Source organism: Hemiscyllium ocellatum, chromosome 38 (assembly GCF_020745735.1).
Source record: "Hemiscyllium ocellatum isolate sHemOce1 chromosome 38, sHemOce1.pat.X.cur, whole genome shotgun sequence".
NCBI classification, from domain to species: Eukaryota; Metazoa; Chordata; class Chondrichthyes; order Orectolobiformes; family Hemiscylliidae; genus Hemiscyllium; species Hemiscyllium ocellatum.
The window spans coordinates 12,458,489-12,481,330 of record NC_083438.1 but is presented as its reverse complement, the minus strand read 5'-3'; the positions used below and the strand labels follow the sequence as shown (position 1 = coordinate 12,481,330).

At 44.7% G+C, this 22,842-nt stretch overlaps 2 protein-coding genes across 2 annotated transcripts in view; both read right to left on the bottom strand.

Moving 5' to 3' along the window:
• LOC132833892 (deleted in malignant brain tumors 1 protein-like) overlaps positions 1-5,943 on the bottom strand; it is a 91,560-nt gene extending 85,617 nt beyond the window's left edge. The window contains 4 exon segments of the mRNA XM_060852552.1: positions 116-466; positions 1,222-1,491; positions 2,908-3,184; positions 5,839-5,943. Of these exon segments, the coding sequence (XP_060708535.1) occupies positions 116-466; positions 1,222-1,491; positions 2,908-3,184; positions 5,839-5,943 (1,003 nt within the window).
• Positions 5,944-5,967: 24 nt separating this feature from the next.
• The window catches only part of LOC132833891 (deleted in malignant brain tumors 1 protein-like), a 40,300-nt gene continuing 23,425 nt past the window's right edge, over positions 5,968-22,842 (bottom strand). The window contains 10 exon segments of the mRNA XM_060852550.1: positions 5,968-6,329; positions 7,569-7,883; positions 9,255-9,437; positions 10,677-10,991; positions 12,230-12,544; positions 13,784-14,098; positions 15,338-15,652; positions 16,892-17,206; positions 18,446-18,760; positions 21,553-21,867. Of these exon segments, the coding sequence (XP_060708533.1) occupies positions 5,968-6,329; positions 7,569-7,883; positions 9,255-9,437; positions 10,677-10,991; positions 12,230-12,544; positions 13,784-14,098; positions 15,338-15,652; positions 16,892-17,206; positions 18,446-18,760; positions 21,553-21,867 (3,065 nt within the window).

The window sequence follows — 22,842 nt, the reverse complement described above, 5'->3', positions numbered from 1 at the left end:
AATTTAGCCAGAAGCTGTTCATAAACTTGATGTAAAACCAATTGGATTGCATCTTTCAAAGCTTTTTGCCCACTTCCCTGTAAATGCCAAACCAATACAGGAACCTGAGTTGTACAGAAGATGTCCATTCAGTTATACAGCTGGGTCTTACCTGGGTAACAGATTACACCTGCATCCTCACCATGACCACAGTTGTGGGTTCCCCAACCGGGGAAGGAGCAAGACCGGAGATGGGACTCTGTCCCCTCGCAGGAAACGTCATCCATCCAAATCTTGCCGCTACCTGTTCCAAACCGAGCGCTACCGTGCACCGACAGGGCGGGTCCACATTGCAGCTCCTTGCAAAGAACAGTGCCATCTGCCAAATCCCAGCCATCATCACAAACCGTGCCCCAACTTCCATCGTACAACACCTCCACAGTTCCAGAGCACGGATCGTTCGAATTGACCAATCTCACACCCGATCCTGAGAGAACAGAGTGGACCCGTTACTTCAGAGGACAACGACGTAATCCGAATCATTCTACATTTAATTTGCCATCGTTGTTCATTTACTTTCCTGGCACCAATACACACATGTTTTATGTAGATTTATGAAGATCTGCAAATCTCTCAGAGAGCGAGACAAAAAGTGACAGACAGACAGAAAGATGACTGGTGGCAGCTCCTCACTCACTGGTTTCTACCTCTCTCTATCTCTCTTTCTCTCTCTCTCTCACTCTCTCTACCTATCTCTCTCCCTGCATCTGTTGCTTTTATATAGATATACAAGGCTCAGCACGGCTATTGCAGAGAGAGTAAGAGACATCAGACAGACGGCCAGGCAGACAGATAACCGGTGGTGGATTAACCAGATGCTCACCGGGCCGCATTCGAAGCTTGAAACGGCTGGATTCTCACTTTGACCTCAGCCTGTGCAGGAAGTAAACCCACGCACTGGGTGCGGCTGTGCATCGCAGACCTGCTGTCACACCAACCTTGCTAACCCAACCCAGTCAAGAGGTGAACATCGAGACTTTGCCAGCTGGTGTTGTGGCCATGAGGACAGAGTCATTCAGATAGCACGGAGCAGGAATGTTACTTATAAATGCCCTCTTTCACAGGAAGCCGACCCTAATGTTGGAATTACATTGTAAATATCTACCTTGCAGAATTAGTCATGCTCTGGGACACGGTTTCCGAATATTCACGTCTTACCGAGCCAGCGGAAGCCTTACTCACGTGCGACAGTTACAGGGCGACTTTGAAACGATGGTATCCAACGACCTGAAACCTGGGTTGTGTAGGAACATGTGTAGTGGCCCTGGCTGCTGGCAGTGATGTTCGGAATGGTGTAGGTGAAGGATTGCTGGCTGATGGTGCTGTTGATGATGGGAACCGTGTCCTTTAGCAACAGAAAGCGGCCTGAAGGGACACCGTCTGGAACTGTGCAGCTGATGTTGACTGATCCGCCGTCAGCTCTCACGGAGATGCTCGGCTCGGTTGCAGGATCTGACGAATAAAACATTTCACCTCTATGAAGCATTCAACACTGGAGCAGGTGTAGGCCATTCGGCCCTTCAGGTTTCCTTCGCTCATTCAATACAATCGTCCCTCATCATTCAACTCAGTCCCCTGCTCCCGTGCTTTCTCGCTGTAATCTCTCAAACATCTCTCCAACTCGTACTCCAACACCATTCAGTATTTTGGCCTCGCCCAGTTTCTGCTCGAGAATCCCACAGGCTCCCCACTCTCTGAGTGAAGACATGACTCCTTTTCTCAATCCCACCCTGTCTCCTTTAGACTGTGATTCTGGACTCTACTGGTAATCGGGAACATCATTCCTGTGTTTATCCTTGTCATGTTTGTTTAGAATTTTGTAGCTTTCTGTGAGATCCCTCACCATTCTTCCAAACACCAGTGACCGTCGTCCTAACCAACCCAGCCTCTCTTCATACGTCAGCCCTGCCATCCCAGAAAACCGTCTGGGAAACCTGTGTTGAACTATCTCTGTACATCCTCCTGCAGATAAGGAGATCCAAAGTGAACGCACAAAAGTCCAGGTGTGCTATCAAGGTATCCCATCCTGGGACTGAACCCTCATGTATGAAGGATAACATCCCATTTGCCTTCTGCATTACCTGCTACACCGGCCACAATTACTGTTCATGACTGGTGTCGAGGAACACCCAGGTGCATTAGTACCTCCCTGCTTTCCCCATCTAACATCATTTGGATCATATCCCAACTTCCTGACACTTTGCACCGCACTGGATAACCTCTCGCTTATTCGCATCAAACTGCATCGGCCCTACATCTGCCAGTCACTCCGCCTGCCCAAATCCCGCTGACTGTATCAGTGTGAAGGCACATTTTTGTCATGTGACTACATGACCCAATGGTAAGGTGCATCTGTTTGAGCAAAAACTAGTAGATCTTTTCACAGGACATGACAGGTCAACATTCGGAACGGTGTTCCGGGTGGAGGGGGGACTCCAGAACAAGGAGTCACCCTCCCAGAATACATGGAAACTGCAGAGTAAAATAATCAAATGTTTCATTTTTGGAACAATGTGTGATTAAATAAAATACAGCTGAAAATGAATACCAGTCCTAGCTTGGAGATTCTGCCTCAAGGAAAGGTCTGCAAAACACATTGGAATAATATCGTAGTTGGTTACTTTGACAAAACAGACACAAGTGGAAAGGTGTGGTGCTGGAAAGGCGCAGCTGGTCTCGCAGTATCCAGGAGCAGGAAAGTCGATGTTTTGAGGAGAAGCTCTTCATCAGCATCTTCAGTCCTCTCGACAAGCCTGCTCTTCAGATGCTGCCTGACCGGCTTTACTTTTCCAACATCACACCATTACACTCTAATTTCCAGCAACTGCTGTCCTCAGTTTCTACAAAATTGACACAAGACACACTCACTTGTAACAACAATATCAACAGTTTGCTCTGCCACCTCAGTCCGATAGGAACATTGGTAGCTCCCTTGGTCGCTGGTGGTGACGTTTTCAATGACGTATGTGAGGGCTCCTTGTCCAATGATGAGAGAATTCGAGTCCTTCAGCAACTCCAGATGTCCAGTCAAGTTGATGTGTGGAACTGTGCAGTTAATAGTGAGTGAATCTCCAGCCACGTACAGTGCCAGTGAAGGGCTGACAGAGATTGTCGGCTCCATTGAAGGATCTAAAAAGAGGAAAATCTGTAAAGGAGATTTCAGAAATCTGCAATTGTATTCTGTCTGATTAATGTGTGGGGTATTCTCGTTATTGCCAACTATAAAGGTTAGAGTCTCAATTATGTGATTCTGTTTCATGTTAATGTACTGAAACATTAGGAATATAAAGTGATAGAAACGAGGAGCAGGAGATGGCGATTCGGCATTTTGAGTGTGCTTCAAAATTCAAAATGATCACAGCTGATCGGTTAGCTTAACATCTTTGTTCGCATGTGTCTTTAGCTCCACATTGACGCAATATCATCCAGATGAAATAGCGCCCAAAACTGTCCCCATTTCATTTCTGATTCAGGGTACTGTCCCACCAATTTTTCCCTCACTAGTCTCTCTCTCTCACACACACACACACACACGCGCACTCTCTCTCTCTCGCTTTATCTCTCTCTCTGAATTCTCAAATATCTCTGAATTCAGCATGTTTCCTGCCCGTCAACGATATCTGATTCATTACCTTAGATTTGCACTGTCGATTTGGCCATCTTATTCCAAATGGGTAAGCATAAAGACAATGTATACTATACTTAAACCCTTTATGTCTGATCCGTTATCATATTTCCTCATACATTGTTTCTTCCTCAGTACTATGTGACACTCACACGGAGTATCCGTTCTTTGCATTAACAAAGAACAAAGAAAATTTACAGCAATGGAACAGGCCCTTCCAAGCCTGAGCAGATACAAATCTACTGTCTAAACCTGTCTGTCAATTCCGAAGCATTTGTATCCCTCTTCTCCCCACCAACTCATGCATCTGTCCAGACGCATCTGAAGTGAATCTACCGAACCTGCTGGCAATGCATTCCAGACACCCACCAGCCTCTGTGTGAAGTACTCGTCACGTGTATCCCCCACAAACTTTCCACCTCTCACCTTAAAAGGGAGACCTCTCGTTATTGAATCCTTCACCCTGGGAAAAAGCTTGTCTCTATCCACCCTGTCTATATCCTTCATGATTTTGTAAACCTCAATCAGGTCCCCCCTCTATCTCGTTTTTTCTAGTGAACATTAGCCTAACCTACTCAACCTTACTTCATAGCAAGCACCTTCCATACCAGGCAACACCCTCACAAACCTTCTCTGCACCCTCTCCAAAGCATCCACATCTCTTTGGTAATGTTGGGACCAGAACTGAACACAGTATTGTAAGCGCGGCTGAACCAATGCCGTGTATAATGTTGACATGACTTGCCAGCTCTTTTCCTCAATACCCCATCCACAGAAGGCAAGCATCCCATATGCCTTCTTGACCACTCTATCCACCTGTGCAGCAACCTTCAGATACAATGGACCTGCAATCCCAGATCTCTATGCCCATCAACTTTTCCCACTGGTCTTTCATTCATTGCATCATTCGCCCCAGAATCAGTATTGCCTAAATGCGTCACCGCACATTTGTCTGGATGGATAACCATCTGCCACTTTTCCGCCCAACTCTCCAGTCTATCCATATCCTCCGGTATTCTCTGACAGTCTCTTATGCTTTCTGCTCCTCCACCAATCTTGGAGTCATCTGCAAACTTGCTGATTATACCAACAGTGTGCCAACTCCCAGATCATTAATGTCTATTACAAACAACAGTGGCTCAACACTGACCCCTGAGGAACACCCACTGGTAACCTTTCTCCAGTTTGAGAAACTGCCTTCAACTACTCCTGTCTGCCTCCTGTTGTGCAACCAGTTCTTTATCCACCGAGCTATGACAACAACAGCCTTCATTGGCTTCATTAATCAATCTGATCACTTCTTCGAAGAAGCTGAAAATGTGTTGCTGGAAAAGCGCAGCAGGTCAGGCAGCATCCAAAGAGCAGGAGAACGAAATTCCGGGCATGAGCCCTTCTTCAGGAATGGTTCCCACTACCGACATCAGGCTCACTGGTATGTAGTTGCCCAGAATATCCCTACTAAACATCTTGTACAGGGGGACAATATGAGCAACCGTCCAGTCCTCGGCACCTCACCTGTATTGAAGGACTCCACAAAGATATCTGTCAGGGCTTCAGCTATTTCCTCTCTTGCCTCCCTCAGCAACTTGGGATAGATCACATCCCGTCCTGGTGATTTGACCACCTTAATAACCTCTAGCCTACCCAATATATCTTCCCTACTTAGGTCAATGTGATCCAGACTAATCAAACTTCTATCAGTAACCTCAACATTCACCATGTTCCTCTCCTCAGTGACCACTGATGCAAAGTAATCATTCAGAATCTCACCCATTCTCTCAGGTTCGGTACACAGACTTCCTTTGTTATCCTTTACTGAACCAATCCTTTCTCTAGTTACCTTAGAACAATCCTTTATCTACTTAACTGGAACAATCTGCACCATCACTAACCTACAATCCTACATTGTGGTTCCACTTTAATGTTCTCAGTTTCCAGGCAAATGAAACCATACACCCAACATGTTCATTCAAAACCTGACCCACAGGCCGTGTTTTACAATTCACTAGGACTCCCCTTCCAGAATGTTCCAGGTGGAGCACGTTCTTTGGGAACAGCTGCCCCTTCCCCAGTAGCTCTGCAAATATCCCATGGGATTCAACACGATTCTCACGGTCACCACACATTGTGTCACCCAGTTATCTCTTTCATCTTGTTGTCCCTGTGACAATTACCTCATGGCGGATTAAGGTTTTCCGTTTTCGTTTCTTGCTTTTGAACTTAAGCCAGAAACTGTTCATGTTCTTTGCCGTCGCCAATTGGATTGTAGCTTTCAACATTTTTCCCTCTCTTCCCTGTTATTGTTAATCGTATGTGAGAGCCTCAGTTTCACAGAAGATATCCACTGGTCTCTTACCTGGGTAACAGGTTACACCTGCATCCTCACCATGACCACAGTTGTGGGTTCCCCAACCGGGGAAGGAGCAAGACCGGAGATGGGACTCCGTCCCCTCGCAGGAAACGTCATCCATCCAAATATTCCCAGTACCTCCTCCAAACCGAGCACTACCGTGCACCGACAGGACGGCTCCACATTGCAGCTCCTTGCAAAGAACAGTGCCATCTGTCAAATCCCAGCCATCATCACAAACCGTGCCCCAACTTTCATCGTGAAAGATTTCCACTCTTCCAGAGCAACGATCGTCTGCATTGACCAATCTCACATCTGAGAGAACAGAGTGGATCCATTACTTCTACTGAGAATGAGAACGGGCCTTTCCAAATCATTCCTTTTTGATTGCCCGTTGTTGTTTCCTGATTCTGTGGGTGACACAGATACATTTCATGCAGATGTATAGGGCAGAACACCATTGACTTTTCGTAATTTCCATCATTAATCGTTGCTCACTCGTTGGCAACTTAGTCAATGTGTGGACACTTTATGTTTTTAACTGTTATAATGATGTACAGGTAAAACTTATGAGCAACACAATCCTAGTTTCTGTTCTTTCACTAGAGAGAGCGAATGATTGATGATGTGAGAAAGAGAGACTTTTTCTTCGATCTCAGCCTGTGTGAATGAAGTGAAACCACAATGGGTATGTGACTGTGTGTGGGAAAACCAACATCCACCCAACCTTGCACATTGACCCCAGTCAGGAATCAACACCGAGCTTTTGTTTTCCTTTCTGATTGATTTGTATTTTCCGAGTAAAGCTCCGTTTACAGTTTGAATCACGAACTAATCTGACAGATACAGAGCAAAGCTCTTTCTATACTGTCCCCATCAAACACTCCCAGGCCAGGACAGCTTAGGGTGAGATACAGTGTAAACCTCCCTCTCCACTTTCCTCATCTTACCCTCCCAGCCCAGGAAAGCATGCAGTTAGATACTTTCTTTACACTGTCCTCATCAAAGCCTCCCAGGACAGGGACAACATGGGTTTAGAAGGAGTGAAAAGAACATTTCCACTTTTAACTTTACAGTGAAACTGTCATGTCACAGAAAACCATCAGACACTCTGACGTCATGCACAACATGAGATTCGATACAGAGAAATGCTACCTCAATATTTATAAACTAAATGGAAGGACTCCCATTAAACTCTCCCAGAACCGGGGCAGCATGGCGCTAAAGTTACCTTTACACAACCCTCATCTCCTATTTCCAGGATAGAGACAACTCAGACACGATACAGTGTTATGCGTGCTCAACACTGACCCCATCAAACACATTCAGGATAGGGACAGAACATGGGCAGGGACAACCCTAAACACCAACCCCCAGGACTCAGGTAGATACAGAGAAATGATTTCTTTACGTAATTTGCGTCAAACTTTACTTCAGTTAAGTAGAAGGACACAACTTTTTTTACTTTTGTACATCTTCACTCTGATTTTCGATCCTTTTCGGGGACCTGTATTGTACAGAAGATGTCCATTCAGTTATACAGCTGGGTCTTACCTGGATGACAGATTACACCTGCATCCTCACCATGACCACAGTTGTGGGTTCCCCAACCAGGGAAGGAGCAAGACTGGAGATGGGACTCCGTCCCCTCGCAGGAAACATCATCCATCCAAATATTTCCAGTACCTCCTCCAAACCGAGCACTACCATGCACCGACAGGACGGCTCCACATTGCAGCTCCTTGCAAAGAACAGTGCCATCTGTCAAATCCCAGCCATCATCACAAACCGTGCCCCAACTTCCATCGTGAAAGATTTCCACTCTTCCAGAGCAACGATCGTCTGAATTGACCAATCTCACATCCGATCCTGAGAGAACAGAGTGGATCCATTACTTCTACTGAGAATGAGAACGGGCCTTTCCAAATCATTCCTTTTTGATTGCCCGTTGTTGTTTCCTGATTCTGTGGGTGACACAGATACATTTCATGCAGATGTATAGGGCAGAACACCATTGACTTTTCGTAATTTCCATCATTAATCGTTGCTCACTCGTTGGCAACTTAGTCAATGTGTGGACACTTTATGTTTTTAACTGTTATAATGATGTACAGGTAAAACTTATGAGCAACACAATCCCAGTTTCTGTTCTTTCACTAGAGAGAGTGAATGATTGATGATGTGAGAAAGAGAGACTTTTTCTTCGATCTCAGCCTGTGTGAATGAAGTGAACCCACAATGGGTATGTGACTGTGTGTGGGAAAACCAACACCCAACCAACCTTGCACATTGACCGCAGTCAGGAATCAACACCGAGCTTTTGTTTTCCTTTCTGATTGATTTGTATTTTCCGAGTAAAGCTCCGTTTACTGTTTGAATCACGAACTAATCTGACAGATACAGAGCAAAGCTCTTTCTATACTGTCCCCATCAAACACTCCCAGGCCAGGACAGCTTAGGGTGAGATACAGTGTAAACCTCCCTCTCCACTTTCCTCATCTTACCCTCCCAGCCCAGGAAAGCATGCAGTTAGATACTTTCTTTACACTGTCCTCATCAAAGCCTCCCAGGACAGGGACAACATGGGTTTAGAAGGAGTGAAAAGAACATTTCCACTTTTAACTTTACAGTGAAACTGTCATGTCACAGAAAACCATCAGACACTCTGACGTCATGCACAACATGAGATTCGATACAGAGAAATGCTACCCCATTATTTATAAACTAAATGTAAGGACTCCCATTAAACTCTCCCAGAACCGGGGCAGCATGGCGCTAAAGTTACCTTTACACAACCCTCATCTCCTATTTCCAGGATAGAGACAACTCAGACACGATACAGTGTTATGCGTGCTCAACACTGACCCCATCAAACACACTCAGGATAGGGACAGAACATGGGCAGGGACAACCCCAAACACAAACCCCCAGGACTCGGGCAGATACAGAGAAATTATTTCTTTACGTAATTTGCGTCAAACTTTACTTCAGTTAAGTAGAAGGACACAACTTTCTTTACTTTTGTGTATCTTCACTCTGATTTTTGATCCTTTTCGGGGACCTGTATTGTACAGAAGATGTCCATTCAGTTATACAGCTGGGTCTTACCTGGATGACAGATTACACCTGCATCCTCACCATGACCACAGTTGTGGATTCCCCAACCAGGGAAGGAGCAAGACTGGAGATGGGACTCCGTCCCCTCGCAGGAAACATCATCCATCCAAATATTTCCAGTACCTCCTCCAAACCGAGCACTACCATGCACCGACAGGACGGCTCCACATTGCAGCTCCTTGCAAAGAACAGTGCCATCCGTCAAATCCCAGCCATCATCACAAACCGTGCCCCAGCTTCCATCGTGAAAGATTTCCACTCTTCCAGAGCAACGATCGTCTGAATTGACCAACCTCACATCCGATCCTGAGAGAACAGAGTGGATCCATTACTTCTACTGAGAATGAGAACGGGCCTTTCCAAATCATTCCTTTTTGATTGCACGTTGTTGTTTCCTGATTCTGTGGGTGACACAGATACATTTCATGCAGATGTATAGGGCAGAACACCATTGACTTTTCGTAATTTCCATCATTAATCGTTGCTCACTCGTTGGCAACTTCGTCAATGTGTGGACACTTTATGTTTTTAACTGTTATAATGATGTACAGGTAAAACTTATGAGCAACACAATCCCAGTTTCTGTTCTTTCACTAGAGAGAGCGAATGATTGATGATGTGAGAAAGAGAGACTTTTTCTTCGATCTCAGCCTGTGTGAATGAAGTGAAACCACAATGGGTATGTGACTGTGTGTGGGAAAACCAACATCCACCCAACCTTGCACATTGACCCCAGTCAGGAATCAACACCGAGCTTTTGTTTTCCTTTCTGATTGATTTGTATTTTCCGAGTAAAGCTCCGTTTACTGTTTGAATCACGAACTAATCTGACAGATACAGAGCAAAGCTCTTTCTATACTGTCCCCAACAAACACTCCCAGGCCAGGACAGCTTAGGGTGAGATACAGTGTAAACCTCCCTCTCCACTTTCCTCATCTTACCCTCCCAGCCCAGGAAAGCATGCAGTCAGATACTTTCATTACACTGTCCTCATCAAAGCCTCCCAGGACAGGGACAACATGGGTTTAGAAGGAGTGAAAAGAACATTTCCACTTTTAACTTTACAGTAAAACTGTCATGTCACAGAAAACCATCAGACACTCTGACGTCATGCACAACATGAGATTCGATACAGAGAAATGCTACCTCAATATTTATAAACTAAATGGAAGGACTCCCATTAAACTCTCCCAGAACCGGGGCAGCATGGCGCTAAAGTTACCTTTACACAACCCTCATCTCCTATTTCCAGGATAGAGACAACTCAGACACGATACAGTGTTATGCGTGCTCAACACTAACCCCATCAAACACACTCAGGATAGGGATAGAACGTGGGCAGGGGCAACCCCAAACACAAACCCCCAGGACTCGGGTAGATACAGAGAAATGATTTCTTTACGTAATTTGCGTCAAACATTACTTCAGTTAAGTAGAAGGACACAACTTTTTTTACTTTTGTGTATCTTCACTCTGATTTTTGATCCTTTTCGGGGACCTGTATTGTACAGAAGATGTCCATTCAGTTATACAGCTGGGTCTTACCTGGGTGGCAGATTACACCTGCATCCTCACCATGACCACAGTTGTGGGTTCCCCAACCAGGGAAGGAGCAAGACTGGAGATGGGACTCCGTCCCCTCGCAGGAAACATCATCCATCCAAATATTTCCAGTACCTTCTCCAAACCGAGCACTACCGTGCACCGACAGGACGGCTCCACATTGCAGCTCCTTGCAAAGAACAGTGCCATCTGTCAAATCCCAGCCATCATCACAAACCGTGCCCCAACTTCCATCGTGAAAGATTTCCACTCTTCCAGAGCAACGATCGTCTGAATTGACCAATCTCACATCCGATCCTGAGAGAACAGAGTGGATCCATTACTTCTACTGAGAATGAGAACGGGCCTTTCCAAATCATTCCTTTTTGATTGCCCGTTGTTGTTTCCTGATTCTGTGGGTAACACAGATACATTTCATGCAGATGTATAGGGCAGAACACCATTGACTTTTCGTAATTTCCATCATTAATCGTTGCTCACACGTTGGCAACTTAGTCAATGTGTGGACACTTTATGTTTTTAACTGTTATAATGATGTACAGGTAAAACTTATGAGCAACACAATCCCAGTTTCTGTTCTTTCACTAGAGAGAGCGAATGATTGATGATGTGAGAAAGAGAGACTTTTTCTTCGATCTCAGCCTGTGTGAATGAAGTGAACCCACAATGGGTATGTGACTGTGTGTGGGAAAACCAACATCCACCCAACCTTGCACATTGACCCCAGTCAGGAATCAACACCGAGCTTTTGTTTTCCTTTCTGATTGAATTGTATTTTCCGAGTAAAGCTCCGTTTACTGTTTGAATCACGAACTAATCTGACAGATACAGAGCAAAGCTCTTTCTATACTGTCCCCATCAAACACTCCCAGGCCAGGACAGCTTAGGGTGAGATACAGTGTAAACTTCCCTCTCCACTTTCCTCATCTTACCCTCCCAGCCCAGGAAAGCATGCAGTTAGATACTTTCTTTACACTGTCCTCATCAAAGCCTCCCAGGACAGGGACAACATGGGTTTAGAAGGAGTGAAAAGAACATTTCCATTTTTAACTTTACAGTGAAACTGTCATGTCACAGAAAACCATCAGACACTCTGACTTCATGCACAACATGAGATTCGATACAGAGAAATGCTACCTCAATATTTATAAACTAAATGTAAGGACTCCCATTAAACTCTCCCAGAGCCGGGGCAGCATGGCCTAAAGTTACCTTTACACAACCCTCATCTCCTATTTCCAGGATAGAGACAACTCAGACACGATACAGTGTTATGCGTGCTCAACACTGACCCCATCAAACACACTCAGGATAGGGATAGAACGTGGGCAGGGACAACCCTAATCACAAACCCCCAGGACTCAGGTAGATACAGAGAAATGATTTCTTTACGTAATTTGCGTCAAATATTACTTCAGTTAAGTAGAAGGACACAACTTTTTTTACTTTTGTGTATCTTCACTCTGATTTTTGATCCTTTTCGGGGACCTGTATTGTACAGAAGATGTCCATTCAGTTATACAGCTGGGTCTTACCTGGATGACAGATTACACCTGTATCCTCACCATGACCACAGTTGTGGGTTCCCCAACCAGGGAAGGAGCAAGACTGGAGATGGGACTCCGTCCCCTCGCAGGAAACATCATCCATCCAAATATTTCCAGTACCTCCTCCAAACCGAGCACTACCATGCACCGACAGGACGGCTCCACATTGCAGCTCCTTGCAAAGAACAGTGCCATCTGTCAAATCCCAGCCATCATCACAAACCGTGCCCCAACTTCCATCGTGAAAGATTTCCACTCTTCCAGAGCAACGATCGTCTGAATTGACCAATCTCACATCCGATCCTGAGAGAACAGAGTGGATCCATTACTTCTACTGAGAATGAGAACGGGCCTTTCCAAATCATTCCTTTTTGATTGCCCGTTGTTGTTTCCTGATTCTGTGGGTGACACAGATACATTTCATGCAGATGTATAGGGCAGAACACCATTGACTTTTCGTAATTTCCATCATTAATCGTTGCTCACTCGTTGGCAACTTAGTCAATGTGTGGACACTTTATGTTTTTAACTGTTATAATGATGTACAGGTAAAACTTATGAGCAACACAATCCCAGTTTCTGTTCTTTCACTAGAGAGAGTGAATGATTGATGATGTGAGAAAGAGAGACTTTTTCTTCGATCTCAGCCTGTGTGAATGAAGTGAACCCACAATGGGTATGTGACTGTGTGTGGGAAAACCAACACCCAACCAACCTTGCACATTGACCGCAGTCAGGAATCAACACCGAGCTTTTGTTTTCCTTTCTGATTGATTTGTATTTTCCGAGTAAAGCTCCGTTTACTGTTTGAATCACGAACTAATCTGACAGATACAGAGCAAAGCTCTTTCTATACTGTCCCCATCAAACACTCCCAGGCCAGGACAGCTTAGGGTGAGATACAGTGTAAACCTCCCTCTCCACTTTCCTCATCTTACCCTCCCAGCCCAGGAAAGCATGCAGTTAGATACTTTCTTTACACTGTCCTCATCAAAGCCTCCCAGGACAGGGACAACATGGGTTTAGAAGGAGTGAAAAGAACATTTCCACTTTTAACTTTACAGTGAAACTGTCATGTCACAGAAAACCATCAGACACTCTGACGTCATGCACAACATGAGATTCGATACAGAGAAATGCTACCCCATTATTTATAAACTAAATGTAAGGACTCCCATTAAACTCTCCCAGAACCGGGGCAGCATGGCGCTAAAGTTACCTTTACACAACCCTCATCTCCTATTTCCAGGATAGAGACAACTCAGACACGATACAGTGTTATGCGTGCTCAACACTGACCCCATCAAACACACTCAGGATAGGGACAGAACATGGGCAGGGACAACCCCAAACACAAACCCCCAGGACTCGGGCAGATACAGAGAAATGATTTCTTTACGTAATTTGCGTCAAACTTTACTTCAGTTAAGTAGAAGGACACAACTTTCTTTACTTTTGTGTATCTTCACTCTGATTTTTGATCCTTTTCGGGGACCTGTATTGTACAGAAGATGTCCATTCAGTTATACAGCTGGGTCTTACCTGGATGACAGATTACACCTGCATCCTCACCATGACCACAGTTGTGGATTCCCCAACCAGGGAAGGAGCAAGACTGGAGATGGGACTCCGTCCCCTCGCAGGAAACATCATCCATCCAAATATTTCCAGTACCTCCTCCAAACCGAGCACTACCATGCACCGACAGGACGGCTCCACATTGCAGCTCCTTGCAAAGAACAGTGCCATCCGTCAAATCCCAGCCATCATCACAAACCGTGCCCCAGCTTCCATCGTGAAAGATTTCCACTCTTCCAGAGCAACGATCGTCTGAATTGACCAACCTCACATCCGATCCTGAGAGAACAGAGTGGATCCATTACTTCTACTGAGAATGAGAACGGGCCTTTCCAAATCATTCCTTTTTGATTGCACGTTGTTGTTTCCTGATTCTGTGGGTGACACAGATACATTTCATGCAGATGTATAGGGCAGAACACCATTGACTTTTCGTAATTTCCATCATTAATCGTTGCTCACTCGTTGGCAACTTCGTCAATGTGTGGACACTTTATGTTTTTAACTGTTATAATGATGTACAGGTAAAACTTATGAGCAACACAATCCCAGTTTCTGTTCTTTCACTAGAGAGAGCGAATGATTGATGATGTGAGAAAGAGAGACTTTTTCTTCGATCTCAGCCTGTGTGAATGAAGTGAAACCACAATGGGTATGTGACTGTGTGTGGGAAAACCAACATCCACCCAACCTTGCACATTGACCCCAGTCAGGAATCAACACCGAGCTTTTGTTTTCCTTTCTGATTGATTTGTATTTTCCGAGTAAAGCTCCGTTTACTGTTTGAATCACGAACTAATCTGACAGATACAGAGCAAAGCTCTTTCTATACTGTCCCCAACAAACACTCCCAGGCCAGGACAGCTTAGGGTGAGATACAGTGTAAACCTCCCTCTCCACTTTCCTCATCTTACCCTCCCAGCCCAGGAAAGCATGCAGTCAGATACTTTCATTACACTGTCCTCATCAAAGCCTCCCAGGACAGGGACAACATGGGTTTAGAAGGAGTGAAAAGAACATTTCCACTTTTAACTTTACAGTAAAACTGTCATGTCACAGAAAACCATCAGACACTCTGACGTCATGCACAACATGAGATTCGATACAGAGAAATGCTACCTCAATATTTATAAACTAAATGGAAGGACTCCCATTAAACTCTCCCAGAACCGGGGCAGCATGGCGCTAAAGTTACCTTTACACAACCCTCATCTCCTATTTCCAGGATAGAGACAACTCAGACACGATACAGTGTTATGCGTGCTCAACACTAACCCCATCAAACACACTCAGGATAGGGATAGAACGTGGGCAGGGGCAACCCCAAACACAAACCCCCAGGACTCGGGTAGATACAGAGAAATGATTTCTTTACGTAATTTGCGTCAAACATTACTTCAGTTAAGTAGAAGGACACAACTTTTTTTACTTTTGTGTATCTTCACTCTGATTTTTGATCCTTTTCGGGGACCTGTATTGTACAGAAGATGTCCATTCAGTTATACAGCTGGGTCTTACCTGGGTGGCAGATTACACCTGCATCCTCACCATGACCACAGTTGTGGGTTCCCCAACCAGGGAAGGAGCAAGACTGGAGATGGGACTCCGTCCCCTCGCAGGAAACATCATCCATCCAAATATTTCCAGTACCTTCTCCAAACCGAGCACTACCGTGCACCGACAGGACGGCTCCACATTGCAGCTCCTTGCAAAGAACAGTGCCATCTGTCAAATCCCAGCCATCATCACAAACCGTGCCCCAACTTCCATCGTGAAAGATTTCCACTCTTCCAGAGCAACGATCGTCTGAATTGACCAATCTCACATCCGATCCTGAGAGAACAGAGTGGATCCATTACTTCTACTGAGAATGAGAACGGGCCTTTCCAAATCATTCCTTTTTGATTGCCCGTTGTTGTTTCCTGATTCTGTGGGTAACACAGATACATTTCATGCAGATGTATAGGGCAGAACACCATTGACTTTTCGTAATTTCCATCATTAATCGTTGCTCACACGTTGGCAACTTAGTCAATGTGTGGACACTTTATGTTTTTAACTGTTATAATGATGTACAGGTAAAACTTATGAGCAACACAATCCCAGTTTCTGTTCTTTCACTAGAGAGAGCGAATGATTGATGATGTGAGAAAGAGAGACTTTTTCTTCGATCTCAGCCTGTGTGAATGAAGTGAACCCACAATGGGTATGTGACTGTGTGTGGGAAAACCAACATCCACCCAACCTTGCACATTGACCCCAGTCAGGAATCAACACCGAGCTTTTGTTTTCCTTTCTGATTGATTTGTATTTTCCGAGTAAAGCTCCGTTTACTGTTTGAATCACGAACTAATCTGACAGATACAGAGCAAAGCTCTTTCTATACTGTCCCCATCAAACACTCCCAGGCCAGGACAGCTTAGGGTGAGATACAGTGTAAACCTCCCTCTCCACTTTCCTCATCTTACCCTCCCAGCCCAGGAAAGCATGCAGTTAGATACTTTCTTTACACTGTCCTCATCAAAGCCTCCCAGGACAGGGACAACATGGGTTTAGAAGGAGTGAAAAGAACATTTCCATTTTTAACTTTACAGTGAAACTGTCATGTCACAGAAAACCATCAGACACTCTGACTTCATGCACAACATGAGATTCGATACAGAGAAATGCTACCTCAATATTTATAAACTAAATGTAAGGACTCCCATTAAACTCTCCCAGAACCGGGGCAGCATGGCGCTAAAGTTACCTTTACACAACCCTCATCTCCTATTTCCAGGATAGAGACAACTCAGACACGATACAGTGTTATGCGTGCTCAACACTGACCCCATCAAACACACTCAGGATAGGGACAGAACATGGGCAGGGACAACCCCAAACACAAACCCCCAGGACTCGGGCAGATACAGAGAAATGATTTCTTTACGTAATTTGCGTCAAACTTTACTTCAGTTAAGTAGAAGGACACAACTTTCTTTACTTTTGTGTATCTTCACTCTGATTTTTGATCCTTTTCGGGGACCTGTATTGTACAGAAGATGTCCATTCAGTTATACAGCTGGGTCTTACCTGGATGACAGATTACACCTGCATCCTCACCATGACCACAGTTGTGGATTCCCCAACCAGGGAAGGAGCAAGACTGGAGATGGGACTCCGTCCCCTCGCAGGAAACATCATCCATCCAAATATTTCCAGTACCTCCTCCAAACCGAGCACTACCATGCACCGACAGGACGGCTCCACATTGCAGCTCCTTGCAAAGAACAGTGCCATCCGTCAAATCCCAGCCATCATCACAAACCGTGCCCCAGCTTCCATCGTGAAAGATTTCCACTCTTCCAGAGCAACGATCGTCTGAATTGACCAACCTCACATCCGATCCTGAGAGAACAGAGTGGATCCATTACTTCTACTGAGAATGAGAACGGGCCTTTCCAAATCATTCCTTTTTGATTGCACGTTGTTGTTTCCTGATTCTGTGGGTGACACAGATACATTTCATGCAGATGTATAGGGCAGAACACCATTGACTTTTCGTAATTTCCATCATTAATCGTTGCTCACTCGTTGGCAACTTCGTCAATGTGTGGACACTTTATGTTTTTAACTGTTATAATGATGTACAGGTAAAACTTATGAGCAACACAATCCCAGTTTCTGTTCTTTCACTAGAGAGAGCGAATGATTGATGATGTGAGAAAGAGAGACTTTTTCTTCGATCTCAGCCTGTGTGAATGAAGTGAAACCACAATGGGTATGTGACTGTGTGTGGGAAAACCAACATCCACCCAACCTTGCACATTGACCCCAGTCAGGAATCAACACCGAGCTTTTGTTTTCCTTTCTGATTGATTTGTATTTTCCGAGTAAAGCTCCGTTTACTGTTTGAATCACGAACTAATCTGACAGATACAGAGCAAAGCTCTTTCTATACTGTCCCCAACAAACACTCCCAGGCCAGGACAGCTTAGGGTGAGATACAGTGTAAACCTCCCTCTCCACTTTCCTCATCTTACCCTCCCAGCCCAGGAAAGCATGCAGTCAGATACTTTCATTACACTGTCCTCATCAAAGCCTCCCAGGACAGGGACAACATGGGTTTAGAAGGAGTGAAAAGAACATTTCCACTTTTAACTTTACAGTAAAACTGTCATGTCACAGAAAACCATCAGACACTCTGACGTCATGCACAACATGAGATTCGATACAGAGAAATGCTACCTCAATATTTATAAACTAAATGGAAGGACTCCCATTAAACTCTCCCAGAACCGGGGCAGCATGGCGCTAAAGTTACCTTTACACAACCCTCATCTCCTATTTCCAGGATAGAGACAACTCAGACACGATACAGTGTTATGCGTGCTCAACACTAACCCCATCAAACACACTCAGGATAGGGATAGAACGTGGGCAGGGGCAACCCCAAACACAAACCCCCAGGACTCGGGTAGATACAGAGAAATGATTTCTTTACGTAATTTGCGTCAAACATTACTTCAGTTAAGTAGAAGGACACAACTTTTTTTACTTTTGTGTATCTTCACTCTGATTTTTGATCCTTTTCGGGGACCTGTATTGTACAGAAGATGTCCATTCAGTTATACAGCTGGGTCTTACCTGGGTGGCAGATTACACCTGCATCCTCACCATGACCACAGTTGTGGGTTCCCCAACCAGGGAAGGAGCAAGACTGGAGATGGGACTCCGTCCCCTCGCAGGAAACATCATCCATCCAAATATTTCCAGTACCTTCTCCAAACCGAGCACTACCGTGCACCGACAGGACGGCTCCACATTGCAGCTCCTTGCAAAGAACAGTGCCATCTGTCAAATCCCAGCCATCATCACAAACCGTGCCCCAACTTCCATCGTGAAAGATTTCCACTCTTCCAGAGCAACGATCGTCTGAATTGACCAATCTCACATCCGATCCTGAGAGAACAGAGTGGATCCATTACTTCTACTGAGAATGAGAACGGGCCTTTCCAAATCATTCCTTTTTGATTGCCCGTTGTTGTTTCCTGATTCTGTGGGTAACACAGATACATTTCATGCAGATGTATAGGGCAGAACACCATTGACTTTTCGTAATTTCCATCATTAATCGTTGCTCACACGTTGGCAACTTAGTCAATGTGTGGACACTTTATGTTTTTAACTGTTATAATGATGTACAGGTAAAACTTATGAGCAACACAATCCCAGTTTCTGTTCTTTCACTAGAGAGAGCGAATGATTGATGATGTGAGAAAGAGAGACTTTTTCTTCGATCTCAGCCTGTGTGAATGAAGTGAACCCACAATGGGTATGTGACTGTGTGTGGGAAAACCAACATCCACCCAACCTTGCACATTGACCCCAGTCAGGAATCAACACCGAGCTTTTGTTTTCCTTTCTGATTGATTTGTATTTTCCGAGTAAAGCTCCGTTTACTGTTTGAATCACGAACTAATCTGACAGATACAGAGCAAAGCTCTTTCTATACTGTCCCCATCAAACACTCCCAGGCCAGGACAGCTTAGGGTGAGATACAGTGTAAACCTCCCTCTCCACTTTCCTCATCTTACCCTCCCAGCCCAGGAAAGCATGCAGTTAGATACTTTCTTTACACTGTCCTCATCAAAGCCTCCCAGGACAGGGACAACATGGGTTTAGAAGGAGTGAAAAGAACATTTCCATTTTTAACTTTACAGTGAAACTGTCATGTCACAGAAAACCATCAGACACTCTGACTTCATGCACAACATGAGATTCGATACAGAGAAATGCTACCTCAATATTTATAAACTAAATGTAAGGACTCCCATTAAACTCTCCCAGAGCCGGGGCAGCATGGCCTAAAGTTACCTTTACACAACCCTCATCTCCTATTTCCAGGATAGAGACAACTCAGACACGATACAGTGTTATGCGTGCTCAACACTGACCCCATCAAACACACTCAGGATAGGGATAGAACGTGGGCAGGGACAACCCTAAACACAAACCCCCAGGACTCAGGTAGATACAGAGAAATGATTTCTTTACGTAATTTGCGTCAAATATTACTTCAGTTAAGTAGAAGGACACAACTTTTTTTACTTTTGTGTATCTTCACTCTGATTTTTGATCCTTTTCGGGGACCTGTATTGTACAGAAGATGTCCATTCAGTTATACAGCTGGGTCTTACCTGGATGACAGATTACACCTGCATCCTCACCATGACTACAGTTGTGGGTTCCCCAACCAGAGAAGGAGCAAGACTGGAGATGGGACTCCGTCCCCTCGCAGGAAACATCATCCATCCAAATATTTCCAATACCTTCTCCAAACCGAGCACTACCGTGCACCGACAGGACGGCTCCACATTGCAGCTCCTTGCAAAGAACAGTGCCATCTGTCAAATCCCAGCCATCATCACAAACCGTGCCCCAACTTCCATCGTGAAAGATTTCCACTCTTCCAGAGCAACGATCGTCTGAATTGTTCAATCTCACATACGATCCTGAGAGAACAGAGTGGATCCATTACTTCTACTGAGAATGAGAACGGGCCTTTCCAAATCATTCCTTTTTGATTGCCCGTTGTTGTTTCCTGATTCTGTGGGTGACACAGATACATTTCATGCAGATGTATAGGGCAGAACACCATTGACTTTTCGTAATTTCCATCATTAATCGTTGCTCACTCGTTGGCAACTTAGTCAATGTGTGGATACTTTTTGTGTTTAACTGTTATAATGATGTACAGGTAAAACCTATGAGCAACACAATCCTAGTTTCTGTTCTTTCACTAGAGAGAGCGAATGATTGATGATGTGAGAAAGAGAGACTTTTTCTTCGATCTCAGCCTGTGTGAATGAAGTGAACCCACAATGGGTATGTGACTGTGTGTGGGAAAACCAACATCCACCCAACCTTGCACATTGACCCCAGTCAGGAATCAACACCGAGCTTTTGTTTTCCTTTCTGATTGATTTGTATTTTCCGAGTAAAGCTCCGTTTACTGTTTGAATCACGAACTAATCTGGCAGATACAGAGCAAAGCTCTTTCTATACTGTCCCCATCAAACACTCCCAGGCCTGGACAGCTTAGGGTGATATACAGTATAAACCTCCCTCTCCACTTTCCTCATCTTACCCTCCCAGCCCAGGAAAGCATGCAGTTAGATACTTTCTTTACACTGTCCTCATCAAAGCCTCCCAGGACAGGGACAACATGGGTTTAGAAGGAGTGAAAAGAACATTTCCACTTTTAACTTTACAGTGAAACTGTCATGTCACAGAAAACCATCAGACACTCTGACGTCATGCACAACATGAGATTCGATACAGAGAAATGCTACCTCAATATTTATAAACTAAATGGAAGGACTCCCATTAAACTCTCCCAGAACCGGGGCAGCATGGCGCTAAAGTTACCTTTACACAACCCTCATCTCCTATTTCCAGGATAGAGACAACTCAGACACGATACAGTGTTATGCGTGCTCAACACTGACCCCATCAAACACATTCAGGATAGGTACAGAACAAGGGCAGGGACAACCCCAAACACAAACCCCCAGGACTCAGGTAGATACAGAGAAATGATTTCTTTACGTAATTTGCGTCAAACTTTACTTCAGTTAAGTAGAAGGACACAACTTTTTTTACTTTTGTGTATCTTCACTCTGATTTTTGATCCTTTTCGGGGACCTGTATTGTACAGAAGATGTCCATTCAGTTATACAGCTGGGTCTTACCTGGATGACAGATTACACCTGCATCCTCACCATGACCACAGTTGTGGGTTCCCCAACCAGGGAAGGAGCAAGACCGGAGATGGGACTCCGTCCCCTCGCAGGAAACATCATCCATCGAAATATTTCCAGTACCTTCTCCAAACCGAGCACTGCCATGCACCGACAGGGCGGGTCCACATTGCAGCTCCTTGCAAAGAACAGTGCCATCTGTCAAATCCCAGCCATCATCACAAACCGTGCCCCAGCTTCCAACGTGAAAGATTTCCACTCTTCCAGAGCAACGATCGTCTGAATTGACCAATCTCACATCCGATCCTGAGAGAACAGAGTGGATCCATTACTTCTACTGAGAATGAGAACGGGCCTTTCCAAATCATTCCTTTTTGATTGCCCGTTGTTGTTTCCTGATTCTGTGGGTAACACAGATACATTTCATGCAGATGTATAGGGCAGAACACCATTGACGTTTCGTAATTTCCATCATTAATCGTTGCTCACTCGTTGGCAACTTAGTCAATGTGTGGACACTTTATGTTTTTAACTGTTATAATGATGTACAGGTAAAACTTATGAGCAACACAATCCCAGTTTCTGTTCTTTCACTTGAGAGAGCGAATGATTGATGATGTGAGAAAGAGAGACTTTTTCTTCGATCTCAGCCTGTGTGAATGAAGTGAACCCACAATGGGTATGTGACTGTGTGTGGGAAAACCAACATCCACCCAACCTTGCACATTGACCCCAGTCAGGAATCAACACCGAGCTTTTGTTTTCCTTTCTGATTGATTTGTATTTTCCGAGTAAAGCTCCGTTTACTGTTTGAATCACGAACTAATCTGACAGATACAGAGCAAAGCTCTTTCTATACTGTCCCCATCAAACACTCCCAGGCCAGGACAGCTTAGGGTGAGATACAGTGTAAACCTCCCTCTCCACTTTCCTCATCTTACCCTCCCAGCCCAGGAAAGCATGCAGTTAGATACTTTCTTTACACTGTCCTCATCAAAGCCTCCCAGGACAGGGACAACATGGGTTTAGAAGGAGTGAAAAGAACATTTCCACTTTTAACTTTACAGTGAAACTGTCATGTCACAGAAAACCATCAGACACTCTGACGTCATGCACAACATGAGATTCGATACAGAGAAATGCTACCTCAATATTTATAAACTAAATGGAAGGACTCCCATTAAACTCTCCCAGAACCGGGGCAGCATGGCGCTAAAGTTACCTTTACACAACCCTCATCTCCTATTTCCAGGATAGAGACAACTCAGACACGATAGTGTT